The sequence below is a fragment of the Cornus florida genome, unplaced genomic scaffold (genome assembly GCF_030987335.1).
Source record: "Cornus florida cultivar Cherokee Brave unplaced genomic scaffold, ASM3098733v1 CherokeeBrave_3.0.0_Hap2_Chr05, whole genome shotgun sequence".
Lineage (NCBI taxonomy): Eukaryota > Viridiplantae > Streptophyta > Magnoliopsida > Cornales > Cornaceae > Cornus > Cornus florida.
Window position 1 is genome coordinate 81,272,365 of NW_026775575.1, and position 22,565 is coordinate 81,294,929.

The window sequence follows — 22,565 nt, forward strand, 5'->3', positions numbered from 1 at the left end:
GGCGTTTTGGTAAAATAACCTAGATAAGTGGTTCGAAGCCGTTGATTTTAGTTCCACATGAAGAAGGGTGTCCATGACCGCAACACATTCCACAAGGAGTACTCATTGAGTCGCACAAATTATTATTACTTGATGAACATGCACAAATCTGCTCTGTTTCTAACACCAATCAACCCCTCCTCGCTCTCTCATCTCTGCCCAAGATCTAATCATTGTAGACTTCTGAATCTGCAAAACCAAGCAAAATCTTCAAAACCCAGTTGCAGAATTGGCTATGGAAGCAATTTCAGCCTTCTTGCGTATGCTTTACAAGCCTTCTCACCAAGTTACAGAAATCAAAGGAAGAAGAAAAGAAGATGTGATTACGCAGTGGTGAAATCGAGTCGCAGAGAGTCTCCATATGAAGTTTTGGGGGTCACTCCCTCTGCAACTCCTGATGAAATCAAGAGGGCTTATCGGAAACTTGCTCTGAAATACCATCCTGATGTCAACAAAGAGGTAAATCGAGTGTATAACAATATATAATCAGTAGTCACTCAATTTGATATGTGCAACTATATGCATGTTTGATTGTTTGTTTTCGATGTTGAATTAAAGAAGACTCGGTGCATTTTACTTAATTTAGTTTAATTTTTGCTGGTATATCTGGGTTTTTTTAACAATTTGGTTGAAGAAAAGACACTAGTGTATACTTGTTGCTCAAATTCTGAAGGGTTCTATTGTAAATTTATAGGTTTTGGGGAAATTTGTAGATAAATTTTGGAAGAAGGCAATTCAGTTCTGTTAGATACAGTTTAATCAAATAAATCAGATTTTTGTGACTGTTGCAGCCTGTAAGTTAAAGCTATGTTTGGGAGCACCGAATCGATGACATAAATGGATTTTGTTGTGTTGGCTTGCACAAGTTTAATTTCATGTTTTGGCATGCTTTACTTGCTTTCACAGAGAGACAACTGAAACCCTTTTGAAGCTAAGGGAGTTCCAAGACACATAGAGATTGACACAAGCTTGTCTAGTGTCCCTCTTATGAGAGATAGGTATCGTGTAAATCAAGAGTTTAAGGTTTTGTAGTACTTGGTAAAACTTTTAACAGCTCATCTATGTTGTTTAGAAGTTGAAGAAGCTTGTAGTTTGTGGGGGTGATCTGCTAATAATTTGGTATGGTTGAACATCACCTTGTTAGGTGAGTGATTCTAATAATCTAGAAGTCACTACTCCATGCTACGGGATAATAATGGCCGTGGAGAGGCTGGCTTCAGAACTTATTTGATAATCCTTGTGTGAAGCGCTTTGCTTCCCATGATGATAGAATGTTCCATACTCTGTTCTGATTCATTTATTTCTATCTAAACTTGAGGGTTAGATCGAATTTGTTCCCTCTCTCTCTAGTTTTGGATTATCTTCAAGTCCCCATTACTAAGAATTTAAGTATCACTACCAACTTATTAATGAGAATAGTAATCCTTTTCTTGCTTATGTGTTCACAATAGTATCTTCTGCTATATTTCCATATCTTAATAATCATTTCTTGCTTATGTGTTCACAATTGCGTATTCTGCTATATTTCCATATCTTAATAATCTATGGGGCCATAATCAATTCGTGTCATAGATATTACTAGATAAGTACATGTGGTTTTTATTTGATCTTAAGGGAGATTGACAAAGTGTAGAGGCACCAAACAGTTACAGGAAGGAGTAATAATTAAGTAAATAGTCATTCTTACTTACTGAGAAAAATTATTAAGTGGATAATGGTTATAGGCTTCCTAACTTTTATTCTGTTTTTCTCAACAAAAAAAAAAATTGGTGTGACAAAATCATTTTCAAATCAATTTTGTGCAGATAATAATATGCCACTATGCTTAGGGATGGGGTGGAGGGGATAGTGTAAAGATAAACAATTTGGCCAAATAAAATACCAATAAAATAGTTGAGAGGGTATGTGTGATCTCAAGAGGAACATAAACGAATGCAAAGAGAAGGAGCACAACAATCAGCAAAGAGAAGGACCACAACATTCATGGGATATTCCAACACAAACCTACCCAAACCGACCCATAGATCCCCCAAAAGAACAAAAAAAAAAAAAAAAAATGGGCCTATCATATGTCCAGAATGGATCCTCTTCTGAAACAACACCGTGTTGTACAGTAGAGGACGGTTGTGATCGCTTACATGTGAGTTTGCTATTTCCTGCTTCGAAATGTTTACATGCACCCTAGTTATCATGGCATGGTGAAAGAGGCAAGTCCCCTTAGCGTTTGAGGAGTATAGCTAATTGTTAGAATATATGATTATACCGCTAGAGTATATGATGATTAACTTGGTATTACTAAAATATGGAAAACATTCATATAAAATGTTAGGTTTGTCTCCAATCGTCCGTCTTCACTATGGAGCAAAAATAATGTCTTTCTATATATTTGTGCATATAATAATAATAAAAAGAAAGTCATTTCATATGAAATGTTATATACACACACCCACACACACACACTTTTTTTCTATCTTTTACCACTTTATCTCAAAAACTTTCTAATCAATAACATAACCAATGACAGCCGTTAAGATATTATAATTATTTTCTTTATTAGACTACTCTTGACATGTTTGTCTTTGCACAAATGGTTGATAAAGAGTTGTGTAATAAAGAATATAATTATAATTATCTTAATGGGTGTCATTGGTTATTTTATTGATTAGCTAGTTTTTGAGATAAAGTGGTATAAGATGGGAAAAAAAGTGTGTATATATATGTAACATTTCATATGAAATGACTTTCTTTTTTTATTATTATATGTACAAATATATAAAAAGACATTATTTTTGCTCCGTGACAGACGTTTGGAGACAAACCTAACATTTTATATGAATGTTTTCCATATTTTAGTAATACCATGTTAATAATCATGTACTCTTGCAGCGTAATCATATATTCTAACAATTAGCCAAACTCCTCAAACGCTAAGGGGACTTGCCTCTTTCACCATGCCATGATGACTAGGGTGCATGTAAACATTTCAAAACAGGAAATAGCAGACTCACGTGTGAGCAATCACAACCGTCCTCCATTGTACAACACGATGTTGTTACAGAAGAGGATCCGGTCTGGACATATGATAGGTCCATTTTCTGTCTTCTTTTGGGGGATCTATGGGTAGGTTTGTGCCTAGGAATATCCCATGATTGTTGTGGTCCTTCTCTTTGCATTTGTTTATGTTCCTCTTGAGGTCACACACACCCTCTCACATAAAGCCACCAGACAATGAAGAAAGAGGTGATTCACTCACTCTGCAATCTTTTTGCACATGCAACACCAATTAACCACAATATGGCGACTCCTTCTAAGGTTGTCCAAGGTGAGAATCCTTCAGAGAGTTGCTGACCAAGTGAAAAAAGCCACCTTCAAAGGGGCTTTCGATTTCCAGACGGCCCTCCAAGGGAAGGAATGACCCTTCAAAATGGCTTTCGATTTCCAAACAGCCTTCCAAGGGAAGGAATGACACGGAATCTCCATCAAACTCTGGTAAGACGAACAAACTAAAAACACCCTCTTGGGGAATCCATCCAAACCATCACATCCATCCCCTCCCCCTCCATTGTCTGACTATAAAGTAGTGATAAGAACTCTGCTACCTCCGCAAGCTCCCAATCAAGGAAGTATCTATGAAACTGTATATCTCAAATCGTCCTTCCACTCTCAAGGCGATAGTAATCGGCAACCCAGGCTTGTCTGTCCATAACAATCCTAAAGAGCCGTGGAAACCTGCGAGCCAGAATACTATATTTAAAGTTTGGTCTATGCCAAATTGCCATATACCGATCTTAACATCTTGTTCTAATAGAACCTGCTCTAGGTAATATTAAATTACCAAGGATTTCCCATCAGCACAAGATGCCGCATAAGCATTTTATTGCTATAAATTATATAGATTGTGGTATAAATTTTTGGATTTCATGTTTTTTCTCGCTATATACCCATCTGAAGTGATGGGAACATGAGGAACTGTTGGATTTATATCACTCTAAATACGATATAAGTGCAAAACATCTTTTATTTATATTTTCCTCTGTAATGTAAACACTGATCCTATAAATCCCACGATATATAGCTTTTCACACAGAAACATTGAGTGAGAGTAGTTTTTCCTTTTTCTTTTAATGAATCATGCCCGTTACTCTTGTCAAGTATTGCATGATTTTGAATTTTTATACTTAAAATTTTGAAATATTGTATTTTCTTTTTAAAAGTTGCTTTTGAAAATAAGACCTTAATCCAACATTTTTTGTGGGTCTGTTTTCGGCTATGTGGTACCGTTATTTTTTTAAATATATAACTTTGTGTAATTTCAGCTTATGTCCAAGCAGATGGCAAGTGCAAAATCAACTTTCAATAGAGGCAGATAGTTCTTTTATTTTTGGCAATCAAATACTTCTTAATATGAGCAAAATATATAACTATACTTTATTGTAGGAAATTTCTCAACTTTTGTTAAGGTTCCTGGTTCAAGAGTCTTGTGGAAATGCAACCGACTGGGATTCTCAGATTTGGCTGAAGTTCACTCTTTTTCCAAAGAAAATATTTTGTGGATACCTAATTTTGCCCCTTTTTTTTTGCCCTTTTTCCAAACCCTGAGAAGATGTTAAGGGAAACCAGGCGTCTATGTCTACAATTAGTTATATTTCAGTTATGGCATTTCTCATCCTAGAACCGAGTTTAAAATTTATGAGTGAGTCCACCAGAGTAAGAGCCCTTTTCTCTTGTAAACATATTGGTTCTGTTATATGTGATATACCTTTTTTTTGGGATCAATGTGGAACCTAAGAATAACAATGGTTGCTGAAACAGAAGTCGCAAGGATGCTGCATTATGGTTACCTGTGATTGTTTGATATAGAGATTAGGAATATTAATGTCTGTTATATTAAGTGTGAGTTCTATTCTTTTTACTTAATATTTCATTGTTTGTTATACAAATCCTGCCTCTTTTATTTCTTTTAGATGGAAGGGACCTTATCTTGTATATAGAATGAGAATTTTAAATTTATTTGTTCACAGGCAAATGCTCAGGAGAAATTCATGAGGATAAAACATGCATACAATACATTGCTGAACTCTGGATCTCGAAGGAGATATGGTTCCGGAGATCACTCCTCTAATTATTCATATTCTACTGCTGGAAGAAGCCAAAGTGGGAACACTCAAGATGAAGAAGAGTTCTATGGACTTGGTAAAAATTTAGCTGGAACCAGTTTGATTTATTATTATTTCATTCTTGTCTTTATATTTTAAGAAGTTTCTATACTTCAAGGTTCACTGCCTTTCAGTAGTGTGTCAAATCTCCCTGAGAGCAAATTTTTGGTACTTCTGATGGAGATCGGGGTTAAACCTGCATGCCACACAAGCATAGAAACAAGAGGAAGATTGAGGGTCTTTAGTGTTACTGCTTGTAATTTCAAAAATTTTGGTTTTCCTTAATTTTAGGGTTCACGTTGCCCCCACACGGTGTTTGATACATTGAGATAGTTGCATTTTTGAATGATTGAGATTAACACAGATTCAGTTTGCCTTAATTCCTTCTCTCCCTCTTATTATTCTCTTTCTTTCCTCTCTTCTTTCTCCTCTCCTCTCTTCTTCTTTCTCTCCGCCTCTGCACCAAATTGTTATCAAGCTCTTCCCATCCTGCGTCAACCTTCATCTAGTCCAAAATGACAATGTCTTCTAGTGTCATGATTGTAACTGACAAACAATCAAACTGGTCCTTCACTGAAGTAGATCTCATAAGCTTTTGGCATGTCAGGACCCACCTCGCACTCTGCAGATTTTGACCACTTTGCGCCCTCTTGGCCCTCATTCAAAACACAGCTACATAGGTAAGAGGCATGCCCCTTATAAGTGTCAGCAACTTCCCCCGCCCGCGCATGCGCGGTGATGTGGGATGTCACATTGACCAATTAGATTTTCCCAAGTATCCAACTGGTTGGATCTTTTTGGGCATATTTAGATTTGCTTTAAATGTTTAGATCAACAACTTAGACCAGTTTATTCTTCAGATGACATGTCTGGGTGCCTTGTTAACTGCAGATACTCCGGACTCCTTGGTCGACTCTAAATGGTCTATGGCATTAGTGCCTGTGATTTCTTTGTGCTACCAAATATTTTCTGTGCATATGACCTCCGTACTGTTAAAAAAAAAAAAAAAAAAAGCAAAATCAAAACCTCATCCTACTGTCATTCCCTCTATTAGGTGTTAGTTTCTTCTTTACGTTCTTATATTTAACCCCTTTATGCTGCAGGTAACTTTGTGAGGGATGTTCAGATAACAATAGGTAGATTTGTGGACACGGAGGGCCATAAAGTTTCCTTGCTTCATTTTCAATTCTTTGTCCCTTTCTTTTAGCTCTTTATGTTGCACGTAGAATTCACCTTGGCATGCTGCTGAAGTCTGCTTTTGGTGTTACAGAGGACTTCTTTAGGGACCTTCGAGAGGAATATCAGAACTGGGAAGCAAGTGCTGCTTCACAAGGGAAGCCAAAGAGCTTGTGGGAAGAACTGGCGGTGAGAAATAATTATGCACACAAGTTCGTTGAGAATAATTACAACGAACATTATCTGCATAATCCTAGTCCATTCATTTTTTGGGTTGATCAAGTATCAGTTTTTGCGCGTGCAGGAAATTGGGGAAGAATTTGTTGAATTTCTAGAGAAAGAGCTGAACATCAATGATGCAGATGTCAAAGCAGAAAACAGTGAAGACAGCGCATTTAAAAGTTACAGAACGGAAAGAACAGAAAGTGGCAGTAAAAATGAAGCTGGCAAGGAAAGCAACAACATTGATGAGAGCATTGATGAGATTGAAGCCACCCTTGCTCAGCTGAAAAAGGAACTGGGTTTGTAAAGGGAAATGCAGCTTTGTAGTCTTTATCAAACGAAAGCCGAGTCATTCCTCATGTTCACTGAGTAAAGAAATGACAGGAACCAGATGATTAATTGTATCGCGAATTAACATCTCCAGATTCTTCTTTTACAGTAGAAGGCCTCGTTCAAATCCATCAGATTCTGCTTGGGAGGAATGATATTTACACTTGCCATCAATTTCTTCCTTCACAGTCCGGGGCTTTTTTTTTGTTTTTTGTGTCTGAATTTAAGTTTGTGCTTGTACATATTTGGTCCATTTAACCATTAACTGTTGTTATCTAAGAACTTATCTATTATTGAGCAGTATATGTTGATGTATGTACTTGGTGATCTGATAATTTGTATTAATAAACCAATGACTAGAAAGCTTCCATTTTTTTTTACCTTTGAGGAAAATTAGAAGATGGAAATAGATAATATTAATTATGAGATCAAAGGGGTTGCAATGTTGAATCTAATGCTCTCTATGTATGTCAGTGCAACAATTTTAACTTTAAAATTGTAGATGTAATAACTTTAAATAGGGACGCAACAATTACATTAATTTTTTATTTAATGATATTATATTTTATGATGTAATTGTGTTGCATCGTGATATAAGTGTGTTACACTAAAGTAGCGTGTTGCACTAATGTAGTTGCATTGCAACCTAATGTAGTTGCATTGCAACCGAGACTCCCAAGCAAAGGATCCCCTAACATAGAAGGGGATCCTGTTCAAGAAAAATATGGTTAGCATAGTTGACTCCCTCCTTGGCAGTCACCATGAAATTCTCCATTCAAAACGATCAGCAAACTTTTTTTTGTTGTATTATTATTATTTTGGTTACTGTATTGGTAATGACTCTCTCTCTATACCATTAAAAAATATCAAATAAAGGCAAAGGCAATCCCCCTTTTCCGGGAAAATGAAAGAAGAATAAAATGGGATGTACGATTTATACATTTGAGGTTACGCATGAAATACATACAAACTTTTTTTTGTTGTATTATTATTATTTTGGTCACTTTATTGCTAATGACTCTCTCTCTGTACCATTAAAAAAGGGATCAAATAAAGGCAAGGGCGATCCCCCTTTCCCGGAAAAATGAAAGAAAAATAAAATAGAATGTACGATTTATACGTTTGAAGTTAGGAAAACATACAAGCCACACATACAAAAAGATAAATATGGTGAAATATTCCGGAAAGTATAATACGTTGCAAATAACTGATATTAAAAAAAATGACTTCCCTTTTCTCATCTCTGTGCCTTTCACCTCCATAACGGTCCCCATACTTTCCGCTCCTCAAGACAAAGTCTCTCATTTACAGCCTCTCCCCTTTTTCTCTCTCTACCACCTCTAAAATCTCTAAATAAATTGCCAATCTCATAAAGATCACAAAATCTCTTTGTCCATCCACATTATTGTTCAACCATGGATAACAACAGCAACAGAGAATCCAAAGCCAAGGCTAAGGTCCCGAGAGCGAAGCTCTCAACCAGGCTGCAAAACCATGCACCGGCAGCTCTTCAGCTCGATCATGTTGGCACCTACAATGGCAACACCAACCCGTTCGATTCCTACAACGAGACCAATTTTTCTCGGTCTGCAATTCCTTTGTTATCGCCCCTTATTGTGTCACCCCCGCCACTACCTGAGGCAGAAGAAAAGCGGTTTCCGGAGAATGGCAACAACCAACAAAGTGGCAATGGCGAGAATGGGGCACAACCACCGACGGGAGGGTGGCAGCATCCTGCCATGGGCACAATGACAGATGCTTCATCACTCTTTGCTTTCTTCCAATCGCAGTGCGTGATGTGAAATGCGTGGAGTGAAGCTTTGAACATGCATCGTCTCTTTTTTGTTTTTTCTCTCCCCTCTGTGTGTAACATGTTTCTTAGTTTTTGTCGAACTTTGGAATCTTTGGGTTCTCCAAGACTTATTTTTCCTTTTTTTTTTTATGGGTTGTTGCTTCTATCAAGGGTAAACTGAGAATTTTTAAGGCAAGCTTATATGTCCCAAATAATACGACTTGACGTTCTCTCTCGTGTTAACATGGGATGTCCTGAGGATTTCAATAGAATAACATAACTACCAGATCTTCAGGACCATTCTTAGCATTGCATAATAAAGAAGGAAAGCATCCTCGTAAAGAAGCAACTAAAAAATACAAAACCTTCAGAAATCCAATAAGCACAGACAAACCCCACCCAATGCGGTCAATTCAAACGCAAGCCCTCCGTCACGGAGACAACCTTGACAGCTCGGAAGGACACAACCCCAGCCAGCCTTCCGAGTTCTACCCCCGAGCTCGGAAGGACACAACCCTAGCCAGCCTTCCGAGTTCTACCCCGCTGCCACAAAGATCACTGCCCAGCCACCGCATGATTTGCTGCCCTATGAGATTCATATTGATAGCCACAACTTGCGGTTTAACAATTAATCCAGAAACGAGCAAAGAGGGGAAAATGGCATACTTGTTTCAAAAAATCAAAAAAAAGAAACACATTATTCGGAGAGAAAATGAAAACAAAACGTGAAATCGTTGTAAATTAACCAAGATGTCCAAGTATACAGTGAACAGAATCATGCATTCTGTCATAAAACATTAAGCTTCATGTGGCCGTCAATTTAGGGCAAAAATTGCTCTACCTTTATATACAACTGGTCAAGCATCCAACCCCTCTAAAATAATAAAACATCTCACATTGTTCCGACAATCTTTCATTAATTCATAATTATGGGAAATACAAGACAAAATCTCCAGATTTGGTCCCTTGAGCAACTGCAGCTCATTGCCGAATGACTTTTTTCCTAACAAAATCAGAACTCAAACTCTCCGGTGGCCTGAAGAAGAAAAGCAGCATTTTTATGAGGATTTTGAAGGATAACACGAACAGGGAGAACGAAATAATATCACTAATTTTTTGTTTCAACAACAAAGAACTATGAGAAAGAGAAAACACAACAAGAGATGGATGACAGATTATAAACCATAAAACACACCTTATTAAAGAGAATGTCTTTGTCATTAATGTGCATAATCCCGTCCTTTAGAGTGCATTTCCACCTGCTCTTTGTACGAGTCACCTACCCATCCCAATGAATTGTGCAATTTTAATGAGGCTATTGCAGCCATATCAACAAATAAGTCATACGAAAATATTATGCTCGCACAATTAACACAAAAAATACCTTGTCAAATTGGGCCAAAACTAAATGATGGGTGTTTAGCTCCTCTCCTTGGTCCACATCATCCAAATCATCATCATCATTTTCATTCAGGGGCTCATCGTCATCGTCTTCATCTCCAACATCATTCTGAGCGACAACAGCAGGAGTAGCTGCTTGTAAATCTAAAAGATGCAGAAACCAGGTAGACCCAACATCAGACTATAAAATAGATCATAATTTTTTAATTCTTTTTAATCAGAATCATGAGGTTACCATTTGGTGCTGGTGTATTCACTATATTGTAATCTTCATTGACAACTCCTTGATAATTGTATATCTGCAAGGTGAGAGAAAAGTAACAAAGTCAGTTTAGAAAGCAACAGCTAGTGAACTTGTCATGTTTTTCAATTCGTGTGGTCTGATAGGTTGGGTTAGAGAACCTAGCAAAACGGGGTGGATATGGGGTTGAGAGTGACTAACATAAAAAAGGGAGGAGGACAAGGAACTTGAATGCAATGACTCATAAGAATTTTGAAGTATATGCATAGCATTAAGCAATGCAACACAATTAGGACAGCATACCAGCATCAAATATTGAAAATATGGCAGTACCCTTCTACTGTCCTTTGTCCTGGTCAGAACACATAATCCATAGCATATTCATCCCAACTTTCAATCAAAATGATCCAACAGAACTCACTCCGCAGAATTTTTTAATTGGACAAGAATTGCCGTACAATAATTTAAATATATCGGAGACCCATGGTGCATCTTGCATTTAACTAAAAACCTAAAAATCCTCCTTTGAAACGTTTTTTTTTTTTTTTTTTCCTAAACCCTTCTTTGCAACGTTAAAATTGTAGATAAATTTATGGTGATTTGTATCCTTATATTGATGAAACCATTGGCTGCCATGGAAGGGGGCGTGATCTCATAGGGTCATACCACACTTTCGACCTCAGTTCAAAGAGGGCAGCTGCCACGTATAGTGGTGGTTGACTCATTAAGATACAGTAGGGGCAGTAATGCAGCTGTAGGGTGTTGCTGCCTAGGTTGGTCACACACATATCACCTCGTCAGGACGAGGCCATTGTCCCTCTCTAAATTATGTTGAGATAGACATCAAGCTAGGTCACCTTGCGGCCCTGTACTTCAACCACCATAAAAGTGCTTCAAATATCACAAAAAAACAATGATTTGTTTGGTAAGAGGGATGGCAAAATGGATGTAGAAGAAGAGGGATGGAAGAGGGTATCCCTCCCCCATCTCTCTTTCTGTTTGGTTGAGTCAAAGGGAAGAAAAAGGATGAGTTAATTATATTATCATTTGACAATTGTACACTTAAATATAAAAACTTATACACTAAATGTGGATAATCACGTCTTTTCACTTTTGTCCACCAAATATCATGGCTTTTGACTGATAGGACGGAATGGAAAATAAGTTTCATGTAGTCAACCTCAAAGTAGTTGGAAAAGACTTTATTGAGTTGAATTGAGTAAATATCATGGCTTGTATTATACACATCACTTGTATCATTTTTTTTTTTTTTGTTGCAAGTTTATTAACAGTCATTCCTCTAAAGCTTATTAAATGGCTAAACCTAATTAGAACTCGAATGATCTCGTTTAATACTATTATATAACAATCATTAATTATTGTACATTAAAAAATTAAAAGATAATTAATTTTTATACCAATATTACTTTTTCAAGTAAAATGAAATATAAGGAATCTAAGGGCATCTGCAAGCTTCAGGTACATGGCATTTAAATGGGTCAAGAACCCCATTTAATGGACGGGTTGGGTTCAGTTGAGCATGAACCCAAATCTAACCTAACACTGCACCCCTACAAGCACTGGATCGACCTGCTTCTACCAGTTATAAATTTGTAATTAACTAAGCATTAACACCATACATGATACGGAGTAAGTCCTAATTCACACAAAGCGAGAGCATCAAAATCTAAAGTTCTTTTGAGTGTGGGAGCATCTTCACAGCGTCATTTTTTAAAAATTTAAGCAACTATAGTTTTTATTTATTTTATAAATTATTAAAAAATGGTACTCAGAGCATTTATATGGTTATATATGCAAGTATGCGTAGTTCAAGTTGGTTGACTCTCTTAAATAAAATAAATTAGTATCTTATAAAACAACTGATGTAGTGGCAAAGTGGAAACGTATTTGCTACCTTCACTAGGTGGCCTGGAGTTTGAGTCTTCACTTCATCATCTCTACATAATTTTAGCAAATAGAGGAGTGGGAGCCAGCATTCATGTATCCGTGGCAGCAGGTATGGACCCAGAAATACAAGTGAGGGGGGGCAATTGTGAATTTTTAAAGTGGGGGCAATAGTGTGATTTTATAGGTATATATATCAAAATCCAAATAATATTAAGGTATAATAATAATTAATAAAAAAAAATCAGTGGGGCCAATTGGGCATACAATAGATCCGTCCCTGCATGGCAGCATCCCACCCTTAAGAATTTAACACTGCGGATGCTGAGATTCAATTCGCAAATTCAGAATATTGAGAACGCAGATTCATGGCATTTTTGCTCTCAAATTGCTAATCCGCACTCAGAGCGATAGTTCACCTCTAAGTTAGGCAAATTGTGTGACTAAGGATAAGTCATCAATAAAAGCCTCGAAGCAGATGTAATGTCTACTAAGTCAGAAGGCACCACCATTAGGCTTACGATTATTAAACTGACAAAGGAGATATGCATATAAAATGCCCCGAGCATAAACGTCGAAGGTGCTACAATTGGTAGCGTGGCAGCACATTCCACGGACATGCATATGCACATGCACAGAAAAAAGGTACCAGCATAAGCATCAAAGACACAGAAGCAACAGCTTACATTGGGTGTAGAAAGCATATCATCGTATGCATCAGGAATCGGCCCATCCAGTTGAGGAATCCTAGGAGACAACCTCGCCCCATGTGCAACCATCTCAGGGTTGGCAGCACTGACCACGTCACGACGGGTGTAGCCCCCTTTATTTGCCTGTAAATGACCATAAGATGTTTCAATAAACTGCACTATTATCTATTAAAATATAAAAAATTAATAAAAACTTGAATTACTCTCTCTCTCTCTCTCTCTCTCTCTCTCTCTCTCACACACACACACACATTAAGGGATATTCCTCCTTTTAACAACTAATACAATTACTACACCTAATGGACTCTGGTTACATATTCCCCTCTTATTTTGACATATTTCCATCAACAACATCATCTTAAAACATAAGCATATTAAAATTTTGAAATCATCAAACCATATAGCATCAAACACTTAGCAATTATAAAAGATGCCACAGCATACTCAGTCAGTGCCTATAAATAGGCCACGTAAAGCAATATGATCAACAGCTTCTACTATTTATAAATAAAATATGCTCAACTGTGACTTGGGGGTAACTGCAACATTTTAGAGCCAGCAATTTTTATCTGAAAGTATTAATAATAATAATAATAATAATAATAATAAACTTTCTTTATTCAATCCAATTAATGGTTGGGTAGTAATTCACATATTCATTCATAATTCTGCCATTGGTAATGCATACACAAAAATGCACAGGGAGGAGGAAGGAAAAGGGAGTGAAGAAAGTCTACCAAGCAGGTGACCCACTTAAAGACTCTTTGCCATTGTTCCCTCTACTCATCACCACCATGGGTTTCCAGATGTAGGTATTTTCCTTAATGTAATGAAGGATTTATTAGCTTTGATTCATGATGTCATTCTCCATCGTCATCTTATTTGTCTCCATCTTCTCCCAACTCTTGTTCGTTAGATTTGAGGCCCTCCTTCCCTATCTCGGGGTCAGGACTCAGGAGTAGTACTCCCTGCCTCCCTCAGGGCAAGGCGTTGTACAAATTCATGGTCAGGGATGGGACCAAGGATGGAAACTGATGCAGGTTCAGGATGAGACGGTATTGGAGTGTGTGTTGCTTCTGGCAGGACAGCGTCAAAACAACAGGTCCCATGATCCCATCCAATACCCGCCCCGTTGCCGTACCCAAATGGGACAAGGTTTATTCTTGTTCCTATCCCTTTGAGATTTAAATAACCCGAAAAGGCTAGCCAGTTATAACTAAGAAAAAAAAAAAATTAAATAGAAGCCTCTGTTGAGAAAATATTGTTTCCCTGGCCTTAAACTAATGAGTAAGGAAGATTTTGTTTCCCTGTCCCTTTAATATTGTTGTGAAGTTCAGAAATTGATGGTTCATTTGACATATCTCTTTTGCTAGCCATTTGACTGAATATCAAATGGAAAAAAGATTTGGAGAACAAGACAACATAGGGAGAGATATCTCAAAACACATTAAAAACCCTATTTCAGCAAGAATATATAGCACAACAATCATGTTCTTTCTTAGCTTATTTACGTACTTGGTCTTTGCTCCATTAATTTTAAATTAGACGAAGGAATCATTTACTGCAAAGATGTAGCATTCAGTTGCCTAATTCAAAAATGAAATGCAAGGGTTTGAGTGGTCCAAGTTCAAAAAATGCTTCCTTTTAAGCTTAAGGATAAAGAATTGGTAAAGGAATAGGGATAATAAATACGAAACAGGCAGTCTCTGGAGGCCTCTGATCTCAAGTAGACATGAGGATGGTAAAAACAGAAAAGATGCAACATTGTTTTAACATTTTGCAGGATAGTTTGAAGCCAGATGGTTTAACCAACTCGGATAAGCAAAAATGTAGTCTTACATATAATAAATGAAAACAAACTCAGGCACAAACGAAGCAAGGTCGGAGTATGAACTCTTAACAAATCGAATTAGTTGACCAAAGCATGAGGGTATAACAGCATTACAAAATAACTGATTTAACATTAACAACAAACACCAAAAATGGCAAGCAAATGCTGGTATACAACCCCCTAAAAAATGATTTATACTAACAAGATTATACCAAATATTTTCATCGCCTTTTTTTTTTTGACCAATTACTTCACCATTCATTCAATGTCTTTTTAGAAAATTATATATGTCAAATTGCCAATGTATTGCAACAAGATGGTCCAAGTTCTGGTAAACATAATTATTTAATGTGATTCTAAAATGTGGCACCCATGTAATTTAGGTACCAAAATCCATTGTATCAATGTGTATAACGGTACTTATCAGTGCTACATGGACTCTCATATCTCTCTTAATGTACTGGTGTCGAGTGTCAACACGACACGACACACAACATGGGTATAGGTATAGGTGTGGAATGTGTTCGAAGCATGTACCCAAATCGGACACCTGAAGTTTAACTGTGATTATGGAAGAAGAAACTCATATGGCAAAGAAGGGTTTCCTACTTATAAGATGGATGGAATTCCCTTTTTCACCATATTTTATTTAATTTAAATTACCAATGAGTATATTTTTAAAGAGCAATGGCATCATAAATTACACTTTTATGTATCAATATCATAATATTTTTTAAGTGTGCAAGGCATGTCCACGTATTCGTATCCAAGTTTTAGAAACAGTTTAAATTAAGTTCCCGGATCCTAAGATTTGGGATTCAAGGAGGTCCAAAACTTGGACACATAAGTGTACCCACTATAATTTTTTTGTAAGTGTACCCAATATATGTGTCCAAGTCCATATAACATAGGTACTTATAAAGGGCCAATTGCATTAAATCAGAACTTTTCAACAGGTATATGAGATACATGTGTGTAACCAACATATTTTACACCCTTAATCGTTTTGCACTATGTTATTTTACCCCCTAACCAACCCACTTTAAGATTGACATTAAATTAGGGTGCTTGAGAGAGAAACTAAGAAAATAGATAATAAATAGTGAGATCACCTCTTAATTTTAATAACCTAATCCAACTTTCCAAACTAAAGCATTTCATCTTTTGGAACCTGTTGCTTTATGAATATGTTCTCAACTTGACTGCTAAGCATTAGCTTGTGTGGTCCCCCCCACCTTCCAAAGAGGGGGTTGAGGCTTCAAGTCCCAATAGAGAAAAAAGTTGGTGTGTGTCTTACTTAATTTTAATAACCTAATCCTAACTTTCCAAACTAAAGCATTTCTTATTTTGGAAACTGCTGCTTTATGAACAGATTCTCTAATTGACCACTGAGCATTAGCTTGTGTGGTCTCCCCCACCTTCCAAAGAGGATGTTGAGGGTTCAAGTCCCAATTGAGAAAAAAAAAACTGGTGGGTGAACGTGTCTTACCCAAAAAATAAAAAAATAAGATATTCTCGACTTTTCTTCTGATTATGCTTGTTGAAAGGTATTGTTTTTTGCTCTAGGAGGAGGAAATTTATGATAGAAGGTCCTATGAATCAAAGTCAAGTGAGATCAGCAATTTGAACAAAGAGGTGGAGCGAGAGAAGAAGGCAATAGCTCAGATTCCAGCCCAAGTGGTTTGCAGCATAAAATTCAGTTAGCACATTAATGTCGTAAATAGTACATAAGTACTGGGGGCTTAGGGCTGTCAGGAAAATGGGTCATGTAGCCCACATCCGAGCCAACAATACTTAGATCAAAAGTTAATTTCCTGCTCTAAACAATAGAACAGGAAAACTTTTAATGTTCAGATTTTTAGTCCAATCCCATAACACCACCAACCCAGTGACTTAAACCATGAACCTATTTAGTAATTCCTAAAAGGGAGTGAAATAATTTCCAAAACTTCACATTTTTGGTTGTGACCGTGTGTGTTGTGTGGAGGGAACGATATATCATCTCACACAAGGGTTTATATGTATGAAAAGAAGAACTCAAGCTATTTTCATACACAACCAATGCTTAAACTAATTATGAAGTAGCCAGAACTAAATTGTGGCCGACCACAAGAGCATGCCAACTGAATACTCCAAATGTCCTAAACATGATCCAAAATCAGAAAATAAATTATGTTTCCTATATATACATACATATATATATATAGATGTTCTATATGTATGTGTATGTATGTGGTAAATGTGTGTGTGTGTGTGTGTGTGTGTATTTTTTTTTTGGTAAGTAAGATTTCATTAAAGGCGCTCAAGAGGGAAGCGCTCCCAAAGGAATACAAAGAAGCCTAAAACGGCACTCAAATTTCAAGCCATCCACAAAATCTAAAAGATGCCCCAAAGATTTACAATTTGCCCCATTGACCCAAAAAAATAGAGTAGAAAGAATATTGTATTTGAGAGACCAAATAGGGGACTCCTCTCCATCAAAGGATCTCCTATTTCTCTCACGCCACAGACCCCACCATAAACAAAGGGGTGTGGTTCTCCATGCATCCCTAGCTCGGCTCTCCAATATACACCCTCTCCAAGCCTCTAACATATCATTCGGGAAACACCCAAGCCAAGACCTATGATCAAGGTATCTAATTGGTTATTTGGTTTAAGGTAAAGTAGTCCAGGTTTAGCTCAATAACATGCCAAAAGCAATGAAGAACAAAGACCACACATCCCTTGCCACTGGACAATGAAGGAGAAGGTGGTTCACTGATCCCTAAGACCCATTACAACAATGACAGGATTTTAAAAATTTTTTGCTCATTTAAATTTGATTTGCTTCATCGTCGCTGGAAACTTTTTCAACTAAAAAAATAAAAACAATTAACAAAAGATTCCTTCTTTTAGTTATTTTTGCCCACAAGGCAAGTTATTGAAGCATCAATAAGACCCATTCACAACATTTGCTGGTATTGACAGCAGGGTTCTTGGTTAGTGGTTGGCAAGTTAGTATTAGAAGAGTGATCAGTCTTGTCAAAAGACATAGCCTACCTTCTTACTACCAAGAAAGGTACTACTTATTCACGCATGCATCAAGATGATGATATTTTCCCAAGACAAAACAAGGCATCAAGTAATACAAACAATGGTAGGAAATAAATCCACCTCAATGTGGGCTGATATAGCATCTCCAGCTCCATCTTGCTGTGGAATGTATCCACCAGTATGATATTGCGAAGCGAAATCCTCACGTTTCCGCTTTCCAGCAGACATCAAGAAGAAGTCCTGAATTTTGTTCCAACAATAAAAACAATAATGATCACTGGTCACACTAGATGATCATTTTAAAATGAGATAGTATCTCTTAAACAGACGGCGTGTTGGCTTTACTTTTTAATTTAAGTTTCCAGTTTTAACAAGAACAAGAGATAGTAGAAAAAGCGTTCAGTTTTTTTCTTTTATCATGAAAAAAACTCAGGAAACATGATATTAGTGTTTCCCAAAACAAAGAGAAAACACAGGGTGGATGTGTGCATAATTTCTTCAAGCATTAATTGGGGTAAGAAGTTCAGTTTCAAGTCACTCAACACAGAATCATTTTAGCCACAACCCTAAAACCAACTTTCATCTTGATTACTTTGACACTTCCTGTATTGCACTCATCTCAGCCATTTGCCGTCTCAAACAGTACATCCCTGTTGGAGTAAGGTTGTTTATCAGGAAGAGAATCCAAGGAAGTCAGATCCTTTTTTAGATTCCCTGAATTGATCAAAATTCATCTTTTTTATTTCCTTGCCTTTGGTGATTAATTTGAAGTCAAATGTAAGATTTTTCACTTTTTGGTACATTAATTAATTTAATTTCCACTCTCGACTTCTTCTTTTTTAATCCATCTTATCAGGTTGTGAAGTCTGGGATTTTTTTTTTTTTACTTCTTTTTCTTGTTACTTCTGCAATGTTTTCCTTCATATAATTTCAGTGGTGCAACTTGGACAAGCCAATCTAAACTCAGCCTGAGATCTACAAGGTTTTTAGATGAGCTTGGGGAGCTATTTTGTTGCTTGGGGTTGGACCTTTTGAAAAAATTCAACCGCAACTTCACTTCAATAAACAAAGGTGTCAGGCTACCCAAGCCCAACCAGAAACCGAGTTATATTTTTATCATCAATGTTATTATAGAAAATTTAATAAACCAATCCCAACCTGAGCATAATAAGAGTATAACGCAAGCTCATACTGACTAACTTGAGCCTAACTCGAGCTTAATTCGACCTTAGAAAAGAAAGTTTAGGCTGGTCTCAGATTGGGCTTGTTCGATTGGAGATCGGATTGGGCTTGAGCATGGATTAAGGACTTTACACCCCAAGTTGAGCCCAGGTTGAGCCCTCAATCCAACCAACTGACTGGGATTGCATCCAAAGTAATTGTGGTACTTGTGATGTCATTTTTTGTTGGGTGTGTAACTGAACAATTTGTATATATGCTTACAGTTTGGTACAGTTCTCTTTTCCTTTTCCGTTCTTTTTTTTCTTTTGGAAGGGGGAATTACTGAATTTATGGTACTTCATTGAATTTTTACCTGGTAACTTTAATTCTATCATATTAAATTTGTGTTTTTACTATCTTTGTATGTCAATTGTTCCTTGGGTTGCCTGTTCCCACCCCGTACCAAACAAAACAATCGTGTCTACCACACATATAGAAACTATATAAGCGGAAATATAATAATATGTAACACTCTGCCAAACAAGTTCCCCATTTGCAGAAAATAACTCTGCCAAACATATTCCCCATTTCCAGAAAATAAGAAGAAAAGTAACACGTACATCTTTCCAGTTTTTTTTTTTACAAAAAAAAAAAAAAAAAAAAACCCGGTGCCGAAACCATATGGACCCCAAACTGCAAATAATATTAACCTGTGTCGTGGGTTGATGATTTTGTCCCCTGTCTGCGTTTTGTCCCCTGTCTGCTTCTTCCCGCCCTTCCACGTAAGCTACAGAAAGAAAATGATAATCAGTGCATAACTGTTGAGTGTTAATGTTACTATTTATGTTTCTTACTTACTTCCCCTCCTCCCACAACCCCCAGAAGAAAAACAAAAAATGTCAGCATTTATAAGTGCACCTCCCCGTAATACTTACCAACATTAACATCGACACTAAGAGGGGGCCTCTGATTCATCCAAGAAGAAGGTGGTTGCTGCACAGAAGAGATATTTAGAAGTCACTATATAAAACAGCCCAAAGACACGTGTCAGACAGCAAGAATAGCATTCACAAATGCAACGCCATTCCGGAAACATAAACAAAACACAAATGCAGAAATTTAAATGAGTGAAAAATAAGTGAACCTAAAGCTTGTGAAATAACAAAAGTCAATAAAATAGATGGGAGAAATATGTGTTTACCATGTACTGACTAGGTCTCCCAGCTTTCATCTCTGTGACACCACCACTATCATTTACCGAATTATAGTCACTGGGGGTGATGGGAGTACCGGTAGGAATGTTATATGGTGAGTTGTCTGCTGTTCCAGGCAAAGGTGTTTGTACCGTCCCCGGTAAAGGTGTTTGTGCCATTCCTGGTAAAGGTGTTTGGATGGGAGTCTGCAATGGTGTCTGAGTTTGAACACCCATATCAAAAAAACAAAAACCATGGAACTATTAACATAAGAAATCACTTAAATTTTTCACGAGAGAGAGAGACAAAAAGAAGTGACAACTCACTGGAGGGAAGAGTATCTCAGCGGTGGGAGTTTCATATTCCTCAGTCCCTTCATAAGGTACATTAAGATCGTGAACAGTAGGAGTAATAGGGCCCCCTGGTGCCAGCTTGGGAGCCCTATCTATCGGACCCAATATAGCACCGGCTTGAATCATTTTCATTTCCCAAATCTAAAAGATTTGCAATAAATTGATTATTCCAATTACATTCAGTAGCTATTAGAAATCAATAAATCAATAGATGACAAAACCCTAATCCTAATCAGATCAAAACTCTAAATTCATCAGCTAAAGAAGCCAATTTCCGATACAACCAAGACTATAAATTAATTTAACATCCAGTGTAAATAAACCCAAACAAAACAATCAATCAAATTACAAAAAAAAAAAAAAAATCAATTATTAATAAGATTTAGAGATTACTCCTTGAAGCTCGTGGAGAACACCATCGCCTGGACCACCGTTGTTGACGAACTCGTCTCGGACCTTGTTGATGACATCTTCGATGACGTGGACATACACAGTACTCGTCGTCGACGAACCCGCCATGTTCCGATTCTCCGAACCTTTGTTCTTTGCCGTCGAATTTTTCAACACAGATGATACTAGATCTTCGCAATATTGACTGAGATATGTTTCGGAAATAGAGAGTGTTGAACGGTTTGTTGGGCAGAGGTCTAGGGTTTTGAGGTTGCGGGGTCTGGAGTGAAGGGTGGATATGGGTGAGCAGAGGGGAAGAGAAGAGAAAGGGGCGGACCAGAAAAGGAAATAAATGTGGAATATAAATAGGTTTGCATCCGTTTATATGCGTGAGTCTACGTGTCAACTCTCAAGATGTTCACGCTCGGGGGATGTCGCCTCCTTTCCATATATATATACACATCATACACACGTGTATGTATATATATATATGCTTCTCCTTTTTTTCTTTGTACCTTTTTTTATTTTAATAAATTACACTAATCTACTATGAGATTTAAAAAAATTATAGACAAATAAATCGTTCATTTATTATTTTACCTCATTTTAAATTTAATGTGTATATTTAATGACATCTCTAACATTTTTTTTGGTGTGACCAAAATTTATAAACTAATATTTTTCGTCTTTTCCTTATACAAAATATAATATAATATATATAGAGTATTATAATATAAAGACATGTTAATTTTTCACACTTAAAATTTGTTTTTGATCACCCGCAAACATAATATTAGAGTAATAAAAATTAAATATTTTTTTCCGCGTCTAATTTGTCCAAACTTCAATTTGTTTTTGATCACCTGCAAACATAATGTTAGAGTAATAAAAATTAAACATTTTTTGGGTGTATAATTTGTCCAAACTTCATTGGAAATTAATATAATTTATCATTTTTTTATTATTCCTAATATAGTAGTTTTATATATATATATATATATATATATACACACACATATGCATATGTGTGTGATTGTTTATGTAGACAAGGAAAGTTGTAATTATTTATTGGATGAGGGCTTGAAGAGGACGAAGCTTAACAATATTTTAATTTTTAAACAACAGAAGTTGTATATTTATTGTAATTATTTTATGGAGGGATTGAGAAAGGATAAAAGAGACTAGAAGCTTTCTTCATCCCTCCTTCCCATTGTTAAGAATAACTAATATAAAATACAGTATCTACTATCAATTTTAACTTTAATTATTTACAAAATTACTTATTAAATGTAAATAAAATTCTCCCACATATAATGAGTGCGCACATCCCTAAAATATATATATATATATATATATTTTCATTCCTTTCTTTGCAGCCAAACAATAAAAATAAGTCCCCTCAACCATCCTTTTTCAGGATGGCAATTTGGCCCACCCGCAGATACTTGTCTCGTTTCGCTCCGTTTTTAATAATTTTGGAGGACCGTTTATCTCGAAAATAGTTTGATGTAATAAAAACCCGCACAAGTTCAGTGCGGGGGTGGGGGAAAGGTCACCCTGCCCCCGTCCCGCCCTGTTTAGATAGGTAAATTACTTAAGTACCCTTATTTCATTATAATATATATTTCGCAT

The 22,565-nt window shown here is 36.6% G+C and overlaps 3 protein-coding genes across 5 annotated transcripts; 2 read left to right on the top strand and 1 right to left on the bottom strand.

Moving 5' to 3' along the window:
- Positions 1-46: 46 nt before the first annotated feature.
- LOC132307133 (uncharacterized) lies at positions 47-7,252 on the top strand. Of its 2 annotated transcripts, XM_059804802.1 has the most exons (5): positions 47-498; positions 5,061-5,232; positions 6,299-6,331; positions 6,466-6,560; positions 6,676-7,252. In XM_059804802.1, the coding sequence occupies exons 1-5, from the start codon at positions 58-60 to the stop codon at positions 6,898-6,900; spliced, it is 966 nt and encodes a 321-aa protein (XP_059660785.1). In that variant the 5' UTR covers positions 47-57; the 3' UTR covers positions 6,901-7,252. The 2 variants fall into 2 exon arrangements, with proteins under 2 accessions (XP_059660785.1, XP_059660787.1); XM_059804804.1 differs by lacking the exon at positions 6,299-6,331.
- A 910-nt stretch (positions 7,253-8,162) lies between these two features.
- LOC132307135 (uncharacterized) lies at positions 8,163-8,991 on the top strand. Its single transcript, XM_059804807.1, has one exon. It carries the CDS (start codon positions 8,339-8,341, stop codon positions 8,723-8,725), a length of 387 nt encoding a protein of 128 aa, XP_059660790.1. The 5' UTR covers positions 8,163-8,338; the 3' UTR covers positions 8,726-8,991.
- Positions 8,992-9,428: 437 nt separating this feature from the next.
- Positions 9,429-21,299, bottom strand: LOC132307134 (transcription initiation factor IIA large subunit-like). 2 transcript variants are annotated; one of them, XM_059804805.1, is made up of 11 exons: positions 20,937-21,298; positions 20,517-20,684; positions 20,199-20,408; positions 19,933-19,990; positions 19,708-19,784; positions 17,957-18,076; positions 12,949-13,095; positions 10,352-10,415; positions 10,100-10,260; positions 9,911-9,994; positions 9,429-9,751 (listed from the first exon to the last, which is right to left on the bottom strand). In XM_059804805.1, exons 1-11 carry the CDS (start codon positions 21,060-21,062, stop codon positions 9,728-9,730), a joined length of 1,239 nt encoding a protein of 412 aa, XP_059660788.1. In that variant the 5' UTR covers positions 21,063-21,298; the 3' UTR covers positions 9,429-9,727. The 2 variants fall into 2 exon arrangements, with proteins under 2 accessions (XP_059660788.1, XP_059660789.1); XM_059804806.1 differs by lacking the exon at positions 17,957-18,076 and having other exon boundaries at positions 20,937-21,299.
- Between the last annotated feature and the right edge of the window lie 1,266 nt (positions 21,300-22,565).

Coding starts and splice junctions, on each gene's coding strand:
- LOC132307135 (XM_059804807.1), top strand. CDS start 8,339: ATGGATAACAACAGCAACAGAGAATCCAAAGCCAAGGCTAAGGTCCCG.
- LOC132307133 (XM_059804802.1), top strand. CDS start 58: ATGAAGAAGGGTGTCCATGACCGCAACACATTCCACAAGGAGTACTCA. Junction 5,233..6,298: donor AGAAGAGTTCTATGGACTTG/GTAAAAATTTAG, acceptor TTTATGCTGCAG/GTAACTTTGTGAGGGATGTT. Junction 6,332..6,465: donor GGATGTTCAGATAACAATAG/GTAGATTTGTGG, acceptor TTGGTGTTACAG/AGGACTTCTTTAGGGACCTT.
- LOC132307134 (XM_059804805.1), bottom strand. CDS start 21,062: ATGGCGGGTTCGTCGACGACGAGTACTGTGTATGTCCACGTCATCGAA. Junction 20,409..20,516: donor CTGAGATACTCTTCCCTCCA/GTGAGTTGTCAC, acceptor GTTCAAACTCAG/ACACCATTGCAGACTCCCAT. Junction 10,416..12,948: donor ATATGCTTTCTACACCCAAT/GTAAGCTGTTGC, acceptor CTCACCTTGCAG/ATATACAATTATCAAGGAGT.